At 43.1% G+C, this 17,423-nt stretch overlaps 1 protein-coding gene across 2 annotated transcripts in view; it reads left to right on the forward strand.

Moving 5' to 3' along the window:
• The window catches only part of DNAJC11 (DnaJ heat shock protein family (Hsp40) member C11), a 63,772-nt gene that overhangs the window by 27,523 nt on the left and 18,826 nt on the right, over nt 1-17,423 (forward strand). For both annotated transcript variants that reach the window (XM_014861865.3, XM_070511209.1), the window contains one exon: nt 17,261-17,389. In XM_014861865.3, the coding sequence (XP_014717351.1) occupies nt 17,261-17,389 (129 nt within the window). The remainder of the gene's footprint in view (nt 1-17,260; nt 17,390-17,423) is intronic.

Genomic DNA, 17,423 nt, shown 5'->3' on the forward strand with positions numbered 1-17,423 from the left:
TCTCAGAGTGGTATCTTTCTGGAAGGCAACTCCATGGAAAGCAAAGCGTCTGCTGCTGACCCAGAGGGAAGTATTCTGAACCATAAGGAAGGAAGACAAAACCAGTCCCGTGGTCCTCCCAGAAACCAAGGAGACTCCCCAAGCAGAAACGCAGGCTAGCTCTCTGAGACCTTGTCCTCTAGTCATGCTGCACAAGGCCTTGACATGTGACAGTCAGTTACAGGGCAGTATCAGGGAAAGGACAGCCACCTCACCACACATGGAGGCAGCAGGATTTCTTGGGCCAGTGAGGATATGGAGAACCAGATAATATAGAAGGTTTGGAACATTTCCAAACTGTTTTTTTAAGCAGGGGCCCATGCTCTCGTTTTCCCATGACAACAGTGCCGTCAACACCAGTCAGCAGGCTGTTTGGGCAACAATGAGGTGACTTTCACTCAATTGAGTCCCCGGTGGAGTTCGAATCTTGTAACCCAGCGCCGCGCCTAAGTCTGAGAATTGCCAGCCCTGCATATATCTTTTTCCTTTGATCTGTTAGGGAAGCAAATTGTCTGAGTGCTGCCCCAGCCCCGTGGCAAATAGGCTATCTTGGTCAATTTGAGATGCCAGTTGTACTGAATGGCTGATGGAGCATGGCCCAGTGTTCCTGTTCGACTGTGTTAAGAGGACTCGGTGGCCAGGCTCTGTTGGTGAGGTCAGAATGGCCTGGCAAGCAGCCTGAGAATCTTCTAAAGAAAAAGAACAAATGCTAGCTTGCAACTGGGAAGCATGATAATACGAAATTCTGATCAAATACATTCCAGAAAATGGAATTTTTGGAGACCCCTGTAGCATTTAAAGGCCCGTATATTCAGAACACTCCCGTTTATTTGAAGTCTACCTTTCGAAGTATATTTGTAAATGCCACTGCAGCTCCTTGCCACCATCCCTCCCCTTCGACAGGTGCTGGCTTCAGTAGTGCAGAGTTATCTATTTGTCAGATGGAGGTAGAGAATTGAAACGCTGGCTGAACTGACTCAGGGAGTGTGTGAGATAATTGGGAGAGTTGATAGTCTCTGAGGTGCCCTGAACTGTGCTGGTGGGTTCCCTTCTTGGATCTCCCAGCCGGTGCTCGGGGCCAGTGCACTGTAGGGAGGTCTGGTGTGAAAGGTTAGTGCTGGCAAATGGAGGTGAGGGTGGAGGAGATGGGGTGGGAGCCTGGCAGGAACAGGCTTGGCTTTGGTACCTTTGCTGTTCTGGCTGGAGTCTTTGCTGCATTCAGAGCAATGAAGGGGAAAGAGAACATCACAGTAGCCTGAGCCTCTGTGTCCTATGATAAAATTGGCCATCTGGGTGTGCGCAGTGATTGCTTATTGGGATTCTATAGAAATGTGTCTCCGGGCCATGTTTCTGTGGAATGAGGGAGCACAGCTGTGACCATTTCACACAAGCATGCAAGTTACTGTAAAATTCCCAATACTTTGCTACTTCCATAAACTGCTTCCAAATAAATAAGATATTTTCTAACCAGAAATACTGAGTGATAACCAGATGTTGGCTATGTAGCATTTTGAGGGAAGATTTTGAGCTGTATCTTTCATTCCCTTTCCGAGTGTTTTGCTTTTCAAGATGAGCAGAAACGTCTGGAACCTCCTTATCCTAAGAAGAAAGGGGTAATCTCCTCTTTTAAGAAGCCCACAGGGAGGAAGACTCTTGGCGGCCTTGAGGCTCAGCACTGGCCTGTCACCTCAACCCTCACAAAGGATCATGGCTTTTAGGGGGTTGACAGACTAGATAACATTGTGATGCTGCCATCTGAAACATGGCTGGATAGTTCTCTCCATTTTCATCAGGAAGAGTTTGTTGGGTAGGGATTTTCCAGTCAGGTGTGTGTACCAAGAACAGGCAAAAAGGTCGAGTGGGGAAAATTCTAGGTTAGAAATATGGACCCTGACACAGTGATGCATGACACAAAACAAACCATTTGACCTGTGTTTAGTTTTCTCATTTGTAAAATGAGGAATCTCCTCCAACTACCACACCAAGTTGTTAAACGACTGAAAAAATGGGAAATAGATGTTAATTTATGAGAGAGAGGCAAGCCTGCTAAATAAATGCAAGTTGGTACTAGCACCAAGGTGAGGTTAAGAGCTAAATTTTGCTTTAGTGTTTCATTTGGCACTACGTGGGAAGTACTCAGCTTCGTCAGGCAATTCCTTTGCCCATGGTGTCTGGGTTGGGTGGGGTCTCTCAATTGGGGTTTGAAAATGGCCCTCTGACGACACCATCAGCCTTCTGCTGTGACAGAGGCCAGTGCTGTTCCAGTGTGGCCAGCCGCCTGCGAGTCTTGGTTTGTGTGAACTGAGCTTTGGAAAGCACTGTGGGACCCAGAAGGATGAGTGGAATCCCACCTCCAGTGTGTGTTCAGCCAGTGGAATACACACGTGCGTGCGTGCGCACACAGGAGGCGGCATGGTAGAGCTTTCTACCTGGAGTCAAGAGTCCTGAATTGGGCTTTGGATTCCACCCTCCAGTTCTCTGCCCTCGGTCAGGTTACTCCTCCAGCCTTAGCTCACTTCTTGTGTGAAATGAAAAGTTCACCACAAGGTCCACTGCTTGGGGTCAGAAGGCCCCAAGTCCCCAAAGTTCTTAGTTGCCTTTGTTTTCTGTCTTTGCTGAGTGGGAGCAGATTCTTCTGTATTTCCTGCTAGAAAATGCCAGGCTCAGGTTGCTTGGGTCCTAGGGTCTCAGGGGCCCTCCATATTGAGCCAGTGTCGGGGAAGGAATTTATGGTTGGACGGATGATGAGGTTCATCTGCGTCCACGAGGACTGTGTGTAACTGGAATCTAACTGGACCGCCTTGGCCGTCCTACCTTCGTCTTTAAGATCTCTTTTATTTGCATAATCCATCTACATTTCTTGCCTCTTAGAGACTAGGATCGTACAGTAAGGTTGTTCTGTGCTATGGTCACTTCATATTGATTATATTAATTCCTCTCATTTGTTAATACCCATAAATCTCTCTCTCTGGATGGCAGCCACTTTGAGAGTTGGATGACAAGATCTCAGACAGTGTCGTTGAACTTTATTACTGCCTTCTTAATGAACTTGTTCAGATTCCACGTGAAGCAGAGCCCTAAGTTGGGGATTGTTTGAGGGGTGTGGTTGTCTGTCTCTGAGGGTATAGACTGCCTTCTTTTTACCCTGTTATGTAACAGTTCATGGAGATTGTCACGCTGTTTCTTGGACCATTCTGTTCTCCTTTCAGTATTACAGAGGCTGACATAAATTCCTTGGCAAGACCTCCTTTCTGATTTTAGAAAGGCCAGCTTATCGGTGTGGTTCCTGTAATAGCTTAAAAGCACGATTCAGCTTTATCAGAAAAAAAAATTTAAATAATGTATCAAGGAAGACATATGACCAATAAAATATTTTTAAATCTTAAAATGTTTTCATAAAGATGTATGAGTACATTACTCAATTACTTTTAAAGGATTTTTAAAAAGATTTGTTTTGGTTGCCATGGGTAATGATTATAGCCATCAGAATGTGCCTGTGGTTATGACTTCAGTCTGTTCTGTGGAAATGATTCTGATGTCATAAACTGACTCGACTTGGCTGACAGGATAATTGTGCAGAAGAAAAGCTGTTTGAACCCATATGTTTGTTGTACTCAATGGCAGGAAGGGGCAATTTACCGTATGCAGAAATGGGCTGCTATTGAATTTGAAGAAATTGGGAAGTTGTCGTATAAGGAGAAGGGATCAAGTCTGGGAAAGTGCTGTTATATAAAGTGGAGTCTTTGGGGAAGAGAAGAGGTGGCTGACTGTAGAAGGCATAGAGAAAGCTATTTAAGTGGGTGCTGGTTGGAGGACTGTTCCACCCCCATCCTGTCAGCATAATCACTTATAAATAAGAATTAAAGAGTATTGTTTATATGGGGCCGGCCCCGTGGCCCATTGGTTAAGTTCGCGCGCTCCGCCTTGGTGGCCCAGGGTTTCGCTGGTTCGGATCCTGGGTACGGACGTGGCACCACTCGTCGGGCAGTGCTGAGGCGGCATCCCACGTGCCACAACTAGAAGGACCCACAACTAAAAATATACAAGTATGTACGGGGGGACTTTGGGGAGAAAAAGGAAAAATAAAATCTTTTTTAAAAAAAGACTGTTGTTTATAGATGTGAGGTAGGGGGCAGAATTGTTCTTGGAAACCCTGGTAGGTTTGAGTTTGATCCTCCGTAACATTGGAGAACACAGGTTTCAACTTCGATCTCAGGTTGAATGAGTCTTTGGAGACGGTCTCACAAGAGCCGCCATGGGCTCATCAGCCGTAAAACAAGCAGATTTCACATTACCTCTTAACGTAATTGCCACTTTTAGTGGAATTCTCAATTAGTAAACAGTTACTATGGAGACTGCATTTGACAGAAATTCCTCACATTATCCTTATGGCCAGATAAAAAAATATAAACATGAATATAATTCAGATTGGAACATTCCTGGCTGAATGAACAACTGATTCTATTCAAAGAGGGTTAATTAGTGCATCATTTCCAACCTGGCGAGAGTCAGGGGTAAGGAACTTTCTAGCTTGCCGCGCTCAGAGTTTTTATGAGTGATGTCAACGAAGATGTGTTTGTCACATTCACAGGTGACCCCAGATGGAAGGACAAAACCGAGATCCTAAAAGATCTCAGTGAACTAGAATGGAAGGGATAAATGTGCTAGCTAAGAGAAGGCGAGATGGGGAAAAATGGTGGTCTTTAATTGACTCACCGGCTTAATATTAGCAACAATTTAACATCTTTTGTTGGTTGGAGGTGAGTATGGTCAAGATGATCCATTTATTCACAAAGTAATTTAAATTGGGTGACTGTAAGGAGCCAGGCACTCTTCCAGGTGTGGACATGCAGCAGAGAATAACAGTGCACAAGACTCTGCCCTCTCATGAAGCTTAGCAGTCTAGTTGAGAGAGCCAAATAATATGCAATAAGCACAATACACAAATTATATAATGTATTAGAGGATGATAATGCTGTGACAGGAAAATAGATTTGGGGTAAGGAGGGAGGGCTGCAGTTTTAAATAGGGTGGTCAGGCCTCATTGAGAAGGAAGATGAGGAGAGAAGAGTTATCCCTGTGGATATCTGAAGAAGAGCTTCCCAGATGGAAGGAACAACCAGTGCAAAGGTGAAGTGGGTCTTGTATGTTCGAGGAATAGCAAAGAGGCTGGAGTGTCTGGAACACTGATGAAGGAAATTAGTAGGACTTGAGGTCGAAGAGGTACATCTTCCATTTCCCTAATGAGAAACAGTGACTAGCCTTAATTTGTGACGGGTCAAGAGAACAGAAACACCCAATAGCAGGAAGATGATTTTGGCTTGGTATAAGAAACACTGGACAACGTGGGCTGCTGAGGATTAATGGAAACTGCGCTTTTAATGACTATCTCATCTTGAACATGACGTGGCAAGGACCTACATTGCCCAAGAGGCAGCAGGGGCGGGATATATAACTGAGATAAAAATAAGATTTCCAGGGGCTGACCCTGTAGCGTAGTGGTTGGGTTCAGCATGCTCTGCTTTGGCGGCCTGGGTTCACGAGTTCAGATCCATTCACGGACCTACAACACTCGTCAGTCATTCTGTGGCAGCATCCCACACACAAAATAGAGGAAGATTGACACAGATGTTAGCTCAGGGCTAATCTTCCTGAGCAAATAAATAAGTTTTCCAGCCTGTTTACAGAGCCAGTCCGGGAGTAGATTCTGGGCTGGCAGATAATGCTCCCTTCTGGGCTGGAGAACCTTTGGATCAGGAATGGTTGGGCTTTTGTTGATGGCTGGTGGCTGCCAAGAAGAGGCTGGGCCCCATCTCTCCTACTCCAGGCCCTGCCTGTGAGTAATGGTGTCATTTGGTTATGTTGGATCCTCCTGATCAAGAAACATGTGAGACTAGACTTAACAGGCACAAGAAGTCTACTAACTTTTAAATATGCATATCATAACTTTTTGAGATGTTAATAGTCTTTAAGTAGCCTCTAGTTTCGAAGTCTAAGGTGTGGGAAATTTTTTTCAGTTTTTTTTTTGTCGAAGTAATGTAGTCATGCATCGCTTAATGACAGGGATACGTTCTGAGAAATGCATCATTAGTTGATTTCGTTGTGTGAACATCATAGAGCGCACTTACACAAGCTTAGGTGGTACAGCCTACTACACACCTAGGCTAATGGTACTCATCTTATGGGACCATCATCATATATGTGGTCTGTCGTCAACCGAAACATCATTATGCAGCGCATGACTGTATGAGTAAATAGTTTAGAGAGGCAAAGAGTTGTTAGACTTATACCCTTCCCACCCCTCCTTTCAACTCCTGACTCCTGTTGCCCGGAGGCAGCCACTCTGAGCTCTTTCTTCTGAAATTTCTTCTGCATTTCTAAATTGCATATTTATATTGTTCTCTCTTTGTTTTTTCAGTTTTAGTAAATATCTCCTGACCTCCTGCCAGAAAAGATAAGGATATAGTTCCCCAACATGGTACATGTTTTTCTTTCCATCCATTGTAGTTATAATAGTCTTTTGGGTTAAATTAATATTCACTGTATAAATACTCAGCTGAGCCAGACAGTAGACCATGATTACCTGACCTTTGTTAATATGCTTTTTCCTCCGTGGTGTTAATAATTGTCTCATTTGGTTCCTTTTGATTCGTTTTCTATAAATCTATCACTAATTGATTTCCAAAGTCTGTTGAAACTGAAACTTTCCTCTCAGTTTCGTCTGACACCACAGGCCTAGAAATTCATGGGAAGGTAGAGGGGAGGGCTTTGGTGCTTGAGCTCTAGAGATGGATGCCCTGGGTTCCAGTCCTGCCTCTGCCACTCACCTTGTCAGCTATGGGACCTTGAGTAAGGTACTTCACTTCTCTGTTCCTCAGTTTCTTCATCTGTGAAATGGAGCTAATAGTACCTACCTCACGTTGTTGATGAAAGGATTACATGGAATAATGCATGTCAAATACTTGAAGAGTTCCTGGCGCACAATAGGCATTCATCAATGTTATTTTTTATTATTAATGCAATATCTCTTATTTTTTTTAAGGATATTACTTTCAGATTTCTTGCCATTTTCTTTGGCATTTGTATTCTCTGCTTTCTGGTTCTTTTTGATCTTTACTTGGTTTCAGACTTCGTGTTGGAGGTTTTCCTCGATGTCTGACAGTCCTTGGCTGTCTGCTCGTGAAGAGTGAGGCAGTGAGGCTGAGTAGCTGCTCCTTGTATTGGCAGGGCTTGTCACTGACAGGCTTCACTCTGGGACGTTTGGAGACTCCCTGCCATGGTTGGTGTCTAAAGGCCTTTTCTAATTAGCAGATGATTCTTCTCTGAGAGGAAGCCGCCAGTCTCCCGCCTGGCTGACGGCAGTCTTGTTGCTGACTGGGGTAGGAAGTTTGGGAAGCGACTGTTTGGTGTGCAGAGTTTCACTTCACCTTTGTTTCCAGTATGTGCCCCACACCTCCGCAGCTGTACCTGGAACGCCTTCTCTTTTTTTTTTTATTTTTATTTATTTATTTTTTTGAGGAAGATCAGCCCTGAGCTAACATCTGTTGCCAATCCTCCTCTTTTTGCTAAGGAAGACTGGCCCTGAGCTAACATCCGTGCCCATCTCCCTCTACTTTATATGTGGGGCACCTACCACAGCATGGCTTTTGCCAAGCACTGCCATGTCTGCACCTGGGATCCGAACCAGCGAACCCCGGGCTGCTGAAGCGGAATGTGCGCACTTAACCGCTGCGCCGCCGGGCCAGCCCCTAATTTTTTTTTTTTTTTAAAGATTTTATTTTTCCTTTTTCACCCCAAAGCCACCAGGTACATAGTTGTATATTTTTAGTTGTGAGTCCTTCTAGTTGTGGCATGTGGGACGCCACCTCAGCATGGCTTAATGAGCCATGCCATGTCCGCGCCCAGAATCCAAACCAGTGAAACCCTGGGCCACCAAAGTGGAGCCCACGAACTTGGCCATTCGGCCACGGTGCCAGCCCCATGGAATGCCTTCTCTTGATTTCTCCAAAAAACAAGCTTCTGTCACTTGTCTCCTTGGTGAGTGGGAGCTCTCCCGACTCCTGGGGTACCTGGTGCACCCAGATCCTGAGCCGGCAGACACTTGGATTTCACCTTTCTCTGCTGAATTAGTTACCATCTGTCCATCCAACTCTGTCAACTTCAGCATCTTCATTTCAAGGACTGTCAGAAATGGAGAACAGATTTGGGATAGCCATAGCTTGGGAAGAGGGGGAGGAAGGGAGAGGGAGGAGGTGGGTGTGGTTATAAAAGAGCAACACAAGGGATCCTTGTGGTGATGGAAATGGTCTGTATCTTAGCTGTAATGGTGGATACATGAACCCATGTATATGTGATAAAATTGTATAGAATATACATACCACAAATGAAAAATAAACCTGAGGCACTCTGAATAATATCATTGGATTGTATCCATGTCAGTATCCTGGTTGTGATAGTGTACTGTAGTTTTGCAGGATGTTATTGGGGGAAATGAGGTACATGGGATCTCTCTTATTATTTCTTACAGCTTCATGTGAACCTACAATTATCTCAATGAAATTTTCAGTTAAGAAAAAAGACTGTCAACTAGCCCATGGTTCCCAGAGCCAGGAGGTGAACTCAGCTATGTCACAATAATACGTTTGCTTATTAGAAATGTAGATTCTCGGGCCCTACCTCAGAGCAACTCAATAGCAGGAGTCTGTCAGGCTGCTGCCTGGGAATCTGTATTTTAACAGGCTCCCCAGGGAATTCAGATGAGTGGCTGATTTGAGAACTGAATTTGCAGTAGTCTGCAGATGAGAGAATGAAAATGTACCTTTTTTGCGGTGCTTATTTCTATTTAATGGTTAAAGTAAAAAGGGTTGACTTTTTGTCTTTTTTTTGAGGAAGATTAGCCCTGAGCCAACTGCTGCCAATCCTCCTCTTTTTGCTAAGACTGGCCCTGAGCTAACATCCATGCCCATCTTCCTGTATTTTATACGTGGGACGCCTACCACAGCATGGCTTTTGCCAAGTGGTGCCATGTCCACACCCGGGATGCGAACCAGTGAACCCCGGGCCGGCGAAGCAGAATGTGTGCACTTAGCCGCTGTGCCACTGGCCCGGCCCCAAGGGTTGACTTTTGAATGGAACATTTGATAGTCCAGCAAGTCAGTGATCCAGTGGGATTGTAGTTTATAGGTTGCATTAAATACTTAAAAAGGTGATCTCTTCATCTGCTTCCTCTTGTATTTAGCTCCTTGAACCTTTAAACTTTAGCAGTTTGTGATTTTTGTTGAGTAGCTCACAACTTGAGAAATTAAATCAGATTCTTTAGACAACTTGTGTTACACTCTTATTACTGTGACCTGATTGTTTGAAGATAGTATGAAACTGCGGGGCGGGGGGGCTTGTTCCCCATACAGTCTCGTTAGCTCTAGTGTAAGGGGAAAAAAACTGCCCTATACTATGGATTGAATCTTTCAGCTCCAAAAAAGTCACAAAGGCCTCACTTGAGAATCTGTAGCTGCTGGCCGTCCCACTGACGATTTTTCCGTGGTATCATCATTGTAGTAAAGGACTACGCATAACTTGTCATTGTTGTCTTTTTCTGCTCTGAGAGCAGAGTTAGGTGCCCTAGAACGAGGGTTGGCAAAGTGGCCTGCTGCCTGTTTTTGTCCTGCCCATGAGCTAAGAATGGTTGTTACATTTTTAATAGTTTTTAAGAAATCCAAAGAAGAATAATGTTTTGTGACACATAAAAATGATATGAAACTCAGATTTCAATGTCCATAAATAAAGTTTTATTGGAACACAGCAGAGCTCACTCATTTCTGTGGTACCTGTGGCTGTTTGTGCTGCGGTAGCAGAGTTGTGTAGTTTCGACAATGCTTGCCCACAAACCTAGAATACTGTCTGGCCCTTTATAGAAGAAGCGTGGCGACCTGGCTCTGGAACAGTAAGCTGAAGTGTGTAAGTATTTTCCTTTGTAAACTCTTGTTATTTGAAAAATGTGGTTTAATAACAATAACAAAAGGACATGAACCTGCATATATTCAATTAGAAGTTGTTAGGAAAAATCTAACCCATTAATTTATCCAGGATTAGATTTCTGTTTATCTTTTTTTTTCCCTTGATCTTTTTTGATCTTCTGTCAGAATTCAAATCTGACTTTCATTCCTCTCAGTGACTTCTAGTTGTATAAAAAAGCATATTATCTTGAAAGAGAAAATGAATTGTAAGTTGTAGCCAAACTTCTTTGACACGTAGAGAAGAATCTATCTAGTTCTGGTACTCTGACCAGTCCATTTTCAAAAGATTATTTCCTTGAAATGGAAGACGAGCAGAAGGCAAGCATCTGAACCGCTTTCTGAAATGTTAAAGACATGCCCTTGAAACTCAGAGCGACTCGACCATTCTCTGGGACTGTTTCCTCTGGCATAGTTGGCATGTGAGCCTAACGTTCTTCTCCGCTCTCTCGACTCTTCTGGGTTAGTCCTTCTCCGTAGACTTGGATCAGCACCAGTGGCTGTCGAGTCTCAAAGTCACTGACTCGTTGGAGTTTTTGGTTATTTTGGCTTTGTTTAAAGAAACAACAAAATGGTTGAAAAAGTGATGACTTGAGCAAGACTTTTAACCTTCTAAAGGCCTCTCTACCCTCTGGTGAATCAGTTGATTCTCAGTGTAGAATTAACACAAATATTCAACATTTACAAAGTTTTCTTTGGGAAAGGAAATAAAACCATATTTAACATTATTCTGAAAGTTTTAGCCAATACAGTTAGACAAATAATAAAAGATATAAATATTGAAAGGGCTATCATTATTTGAATATGATTGCCTGTCTTTAAAAACCAATTGAAAACTGTCAACACTAATGAGTTGAATGAGGTGGCCAGTTACAGAATATATGTCCATAAATCATTAGTTTCTGCCATTGCTGCCGTTTCGTCTCTTCATGGATTGTGGAGTAGCCTCTCCTGACTTCTCTCTCTGCTTATTCTTTGCCCCAACACAGCAACCAGAGCGAGCCCACAGAATTCAGGTCAGACCAGGTCATGCAACTTGAAATGCTCCACTGTCTTTGCCATCATTCATTGTAAGCCAGCGTCCATAGGGTGGCCTGTAGACAGGGTGACCATGTCTACATCCAAACCAGGACATTTTTGAGACTGAAAAGGGGTGCTTAATTAAATTTCTACAGTTTTTTGATATATTTATTGACCCAACACTGGTTTTATTAATTGGAGAACCTGTGAAAAGGCTTATCAAAAACTGTTTTCAGGGGCTGGCCCAATGGCATAGTGGTTAGGTGCGAGTGCTCTGCTTCGGTGGCCTAGAGTTCGCAGGTTCAGATCCTGGGCACGGACCTACATGCTGCTCATCAAGCCATGCTGTGGTGGTGTCCCACATACAAAATAGAGGGGATTGGGACAGATGTTAGCTTGGGGACAATCTTCCTCACCAAAAAACCCCACAAAACTATTTTCAGAATATTTCCTTTAAAAAATATACCTGTGTATATTAAAAGACATTTTGAAAATTATATTGATTATGTGAACATTAAAAGTTAGCAGAAGCAGAATCATTGTTTTTGGCATATGTTCACATACTTTAATCAGTTTATCAGTTATGTTTGTCTCTGGTGCTGTGTGTTCTGGTTGTGTACTGCCGCATAACAAACCTCTCTGACACTTAGCGGCTCGCAGGAACAATTTGACTTTCTCTTGTGTTTCTGTGGATTGACTGGACTCAGCTGGATGGTTCTCGCACGGGGTCTCCTCCGGCAGTTGCAGTGCAATGGCAGCTGGGTCTTGTCATGTGGAAGATGGCATCTGCACTCATGTGCCTCTCACATGCCTCAGCTGGGGTGGCCTGGCATCTCTCCCATGCTGCCTTCCCCACCCACAGCTAGCTTGGGTTTCCCCTTGACATGGCAGTCTCAGGACTGTTGGATTGTTATGTGTTTGCTAGCTTCCTCAGAAAGCATGTTCCGGAGACCTAGACCAGGCTGCAAGCCTTCTCATGACCTTCTCATGACGTAGCCTTGAGGTTTCTACCATCATGTCCACTGCATTCTGTTGGACAAAAACAAGTGCCCAGGCAAGTCTGGAATCAGGGAAAGGACACTGTGCAAGGGCAGGATGGCAGCAGGCATGACTCACTGAGAGGCCTCCTCTACACTCTCACTTCCACACTGTGTCACCCTATGTTTCTGAAGACTGTACTTTCCATGTCTTTTTTCTTTCATAACATTGCCCACCCTCTTCATAAAAGTTGTGTTTATATTTAGTATTTGAAATTTTTACATACATCTCTGTATATCATAGTATTCTTTTTCTTTTTTAAGTAGGGCAACCAAGTTACTTGAAAGGTTCAAGTGCCTATTCTTTTTTTTCCCCCCTGCTTTTTGGTGAGGAAGATTGGCCCTGAGCTAACATCGGTGCCCATCTTCCTCTATTTTATATGTGGGACACCTGCCACAGCATGGCTTGATGAGCAGTGCATAGGTCTGTGCCTGGAATCTGAACTGGCGAACCCCAGGCAGCTGAAGCAGAGCATGCAAACTTAACCTCTATGCCACCAGGCCAGCCCCCTATCATAGTATTCTTTTTTTTTTTTTTTTTTTTTTGAGGAAGATCAGCCCTGAGCTAACTACTGCCAATCTTCCTCTTTTTGCTGAGGAAGACTGGCCCTGAGCTAACATCCATGCCCATCTTCCTCTTCTTTATACATGGGACGCCTGCCACAGCATGGCTTTTGCCAAGTGGTGCCATGTCCGCACCCAGATCTGAACCAGCAAACACCAGGCTGCTGGGAAGCAGAACGTGCGAACTTAACGGCTGCGCCACCGGGCCAGCCGCTATCATAGTATTCTTAATTGATAAAATCTCTCAATTCTGAATTTCTTCGTTTTGGAACATACAAATATTTTCTCCTAAGTATTTTCCCAAGTATTGTCTTTTTGCCTCCATTCAGAGTATTTTTATTTGACAAATTTTTAATAAACTGCCTTTATTTATGATCTTTTGAATGCTTCATCAAATTTAGATGCCTCAAAACTATAGGCGGGCCTTTCAATTTTATTCCATTCTAGGGCAGAGTATAAATTTAAATAACTAATTAATTAAAAACAGCTTCACCGAAAATTGAGATATCCAAAATGCCGTTATAGTATTTCAAAATGAAATAAACTGTTTGAGCTCTTACCCTTTTATTTGTTCAGTTTTTCCCTCCTCAAGAGATCAATTTCAGGGTATTCTTGGTTACATGCTTTGTTTTCAGTGATTGCAATTTCTTAAATATTTTAAAAGCTGCAGGGTTTATTATGCTCCATTTTAAAAAGGAGTTCTACAAAGGCTCACACATTCCTAATACACAATTTATTTTTTTTTTGAAGAAGAAGATTAGCCCTGAGCTAACATCTGCTGCCAGTCCTCCTCTTTTTGGTGAGGAAGACTGGCCCTGAGCTAACATCTGTGCCCATCTTCCTCTGCTTTTTTTTTATATGTGGGACACCTGCCACAGCATGGTTTGCCAAGTGGTGGCATGTCCGCACCCGGGATCTGTGCCGGCAAACCTTGGGCTGCCAAAGCAGAACGTGTTAACTTAACGGCTGCACCACCGGGCCGGCCCCCTAGTACACAATTTTTAATGCACTGCCATGCTTTAGGTTTTTTTGTATTCAGAATCAACTTCACAAAAAATTATTCTGTTACTCTGTGAATATACAGACATATTTGTACAATTTGACAACGATAACTTTGTTTTCCATAGGTAGAATATCGCAGCTTGTTTTGATGCAGTCATGCGTTGTGTGTGTACTATAACTAATTCTGACTACTTCTGCCCCACAGGTTCTTGATTTAATAAGACCACTTTACATTCAATGTGGAACTTTTTCACTGAGTTTACAGTAGCATTAATAATAATGTCAGGTGTTTCACCTTCAAAAATCAAATGATTATTAAGGTTACCTGATATTCTGTTTGAAGCATGTGGTTGACATTGATATAAAACTGGCATCGTTAGCAGTTGTAAGGTTCTTCTATTAATAGAACCAACATGTAAACAGCTATTGCTTTGTCTTTCATTTGTGCATTACAAACCTTAAAATGGAAAAATGAGAGAAATTAACATAGTAGAGGGACTACCAGTTGCTGTAAGAGAAAAGTCCTTTTCCACGGTTATATGTAGCTCCGCCTGCCGCTGCAGCCTTGCTTTTGGACATGGTCTTCTTAAAAGAATGACTCACTGTTGAAGAATATGCTGGTACTTCATTGGCAGATCTGAGAGTTATAATTTTCATATGCTCTGAGTTGGCACTATGGATGGTTGATGTTGAAAAACATTTTGTACAAGTTACAAATTCATCAGCTTTCTGAGAAAATGGAGATGTATTACTTAATTTGTTTTTCATTAAACACACACTGTATTTAATCTCAGTGCTGCCTGGAGAGTTTCTCAAAAAAGTAAGCATTGCTGGGGCTGGCCCCGTGGCCGAGTGGTTAAGTTCGCGCGCTCCACTGCAGGCGGCCCAGTGTTTCGTTGGTTCGAATCCTGGGCGCGGACATGGCACTGCTCATCAAACCACGCTGAGGCAGCGTCCCACATGCCACAACTAGAAGGACGCACAACGAAGAATATACAACTATGTACTGGGGAGCTTTGGGGAGAGAAAGGAAAAAAATAAAATCTTTAAAAAAAAAAATAAGCATTACTCCCCCTCCAAAAAAAACCCTGTAAGTTTATATCAAAAGTTGCCAAATTCAGCCCACTGCCTGTTTTTGTTAGACCTGTAAGCTAAAATTGTTTTACATTTTTAAAAGGTTGGGAACAATATTTTGAGACATGAAAATTATATGAAATTTAGATTTCGGGGTCAATGAACAAAGTTTCATTGGAACACGGTCAGGCCCAGTCATTTACTGGCTACTCTGGCTGCTTTCCCCAGTAAAAGCAGAGTCAAATTGCAACAGAGACTGTATGGCCCACAACTCCTAAAACATTTACTATAGCCCTTCACGGAAAACACATGCAACTCCTGATTTAGACCATTCAGTAGATGAGAAAAAACACCGCCAAGAGTGTTGGGACTGCTCTCTCATTCTTTCTCCTACGGGACTGACTCATCTCTGCTTTCCCGCACGTGTTCACACGCACCTGGAGTTTCCCATGGACATGGCTGATCAGTTTCTTGACAGGCTCGTACATGTCACAGGCCAAGGCACCAGCCACCTGCTTGATGCTTGCTGAGCATCTCATACCTCTCCCGCCACCGAGACTGGAAGGAGTTAGCTGTGCCTAGCTACTGTATCAGCAAGCGCTTGCGTGCGAGTACTAGAATGGGAGGCGCTGCTCACATTTCACCTGGAAAAGATGGGAGAAGAGTGATGGGTTATCTTTGTCATCTCCTAAAGTCACTGTGTAGCCCACACACCATTAGAAGAGATGGTAGTAGATGCTACAAATGCAAAGTGAAGTCCTAGCCACCAAACCCACTCTGGCTTCTTAGTTTAAGGCAGCTATTGACAATAATAGTACTAATGATGATAATAACACTATTGATGATGATAATACTATTAGTGGTGATGATATAGCCATGCGTCACTTAATGATGGGGATATGTTCTGAGAAACACGTCGTTAAAGGATTTCATCATTGTGCGAACATCAGAGTGTACTTACACAAATCTACATGGTGTGGCCTATTACACACCTAGGCTATATGGTGCTAATTTTATGGGACCACCGTCTTATATGCAGTCCACCATTGACCACAGCTTCGTTATGCAGAGCATGACTGTACCGTTGATGATAATTCTATTGGTGATGATAATACTTTGTTTAAAAATGAAAATCTAGGATAATTACTAAACTAATTAAAAGAGCAGGTTAGAGGCCAGCCTGGTGGCACAGCAGTTGAGTTCGCATGCTCTGCTTTGGCAGCCTGGGGTTTGCCAGTTTGGATCCTGGGTGCGGACCCACGCACTGCTCATCAAGCCATGCTGTGGCAGGCATGCCACATATAGAGCAGAGGAAGATGGGCATGGGTGTTAGCTCAGGGCCAGTCTTCCTCGGCAAAAAGAGTAGGATTGGCAGCAGATGTTAACTCAGGGCTAATCTTCCTCAAAAAAAATTAAAAAAAAAAAAAAAACAGGTTAAACTGGTATTATCCCGGATAAACCCACCTCTAACGTTGTACGTGATCACCCATGCAAGACACTCCCTCCCAGCTCCTCATCTGCCTTTCTCTGCTTCTGCTCCAGCCCAGTGGCCTCCTCATTCCTCCATTAGACACCCACAGTTTAGACACCCCTCATTTCCCTCACATGTCTTTGTTCACATGTCCCCCTTCTCAGAGAAAAACACACCCTCCCAAGCTACTTTTTGGGTGATAGAACCGTTTGTACCCTGATTTTGGAGGTGGTTTCACAAGTGTATACATCTCACAAAACTGATTGAATTGTACACTTCAAATGGGTGCAGTGTGTATTATTATATTTAAACTTCAATAAAGTTTTTTTTTTAATGGGCTGCAGATGATCTAATAAAAATGTGTGTCTGGTTATGATTTTATATGTCAGATTAAAATATATGCCCATTTGAAAAGTCTTATGACAATAAAAGAAAATGAACATCGATCTTCTGAGTATGGAGCATTTTTATCAGTCAGCAAAATTTTAGCTTAGTATTTCTTGAGAGAATATGGTGTTCTGTTTCTCATAACTTAATTGTCAAATTAATTTTAGAAGGAGGAACAATTTATAAATTTCCATTTGTTCATAATTTGTTTTGTTTGCACGTCTTTATCTTTGAAGATATTTTTATGTTTTAAAGAGTTTTAAGGCAGTTTTGTGATGTAAGTATTTAGAGAAAAATGTTTAATCCATGTAGCTAATTTCTAGGTGGTTTTGTACATTCATGGGTTAAATACGGAGATGACCTGTTTAGAGCCATGAAATAGGTCCTGTTTGGTCTCTCAAAATCAAATTGCGTAGATCTTATTTCTCCTCCTAACTTGTCTTAGGCATGTCGTTCATCCACAGACATGACTGGTTTCTGACTCTGGAATCGATGGTGCTCTGCCGTGTTTTGGTTTGAACTGGGACGTTCATATTCTGTGGGCTTCGTTGTGGAGTCTTGCCTGCACCCAGTGAACTACACCAGCTGCCAAAGTGTAGTTTGTCTTATTCCACAAATACTACCCCTGGTGCTGACTGCTTGCTTTTCTGCCCCAGGGGACCATCAGCGTTGGCATTGATGCCACTGACCTTTTTGATCGCTATGAGGAGGAGTATGAAGATGTGTCCGGAAGTGGCTTTCCACAGATTGAAATTAACAAGATGCACATATCCCAGTCCATTGAGGTAAAGTGCACAGACGCCTCCCCAGTTGTGGAGG

Source organism: Equus asinus, chromosome 5, assembly GCF_041296235.1.
Source record: "Equus asinus isolate D_3611 breed Donkey chromosome 5, EquAss-T2T_v2, whole genome shotgun sequence".
In the NCBI taxonomy this organism is placed as follows: Eukaryota; Metazoa; Chordata; class Mammalia; order Perissodactyla; family Equidae; genus Equus; species Equus asinus.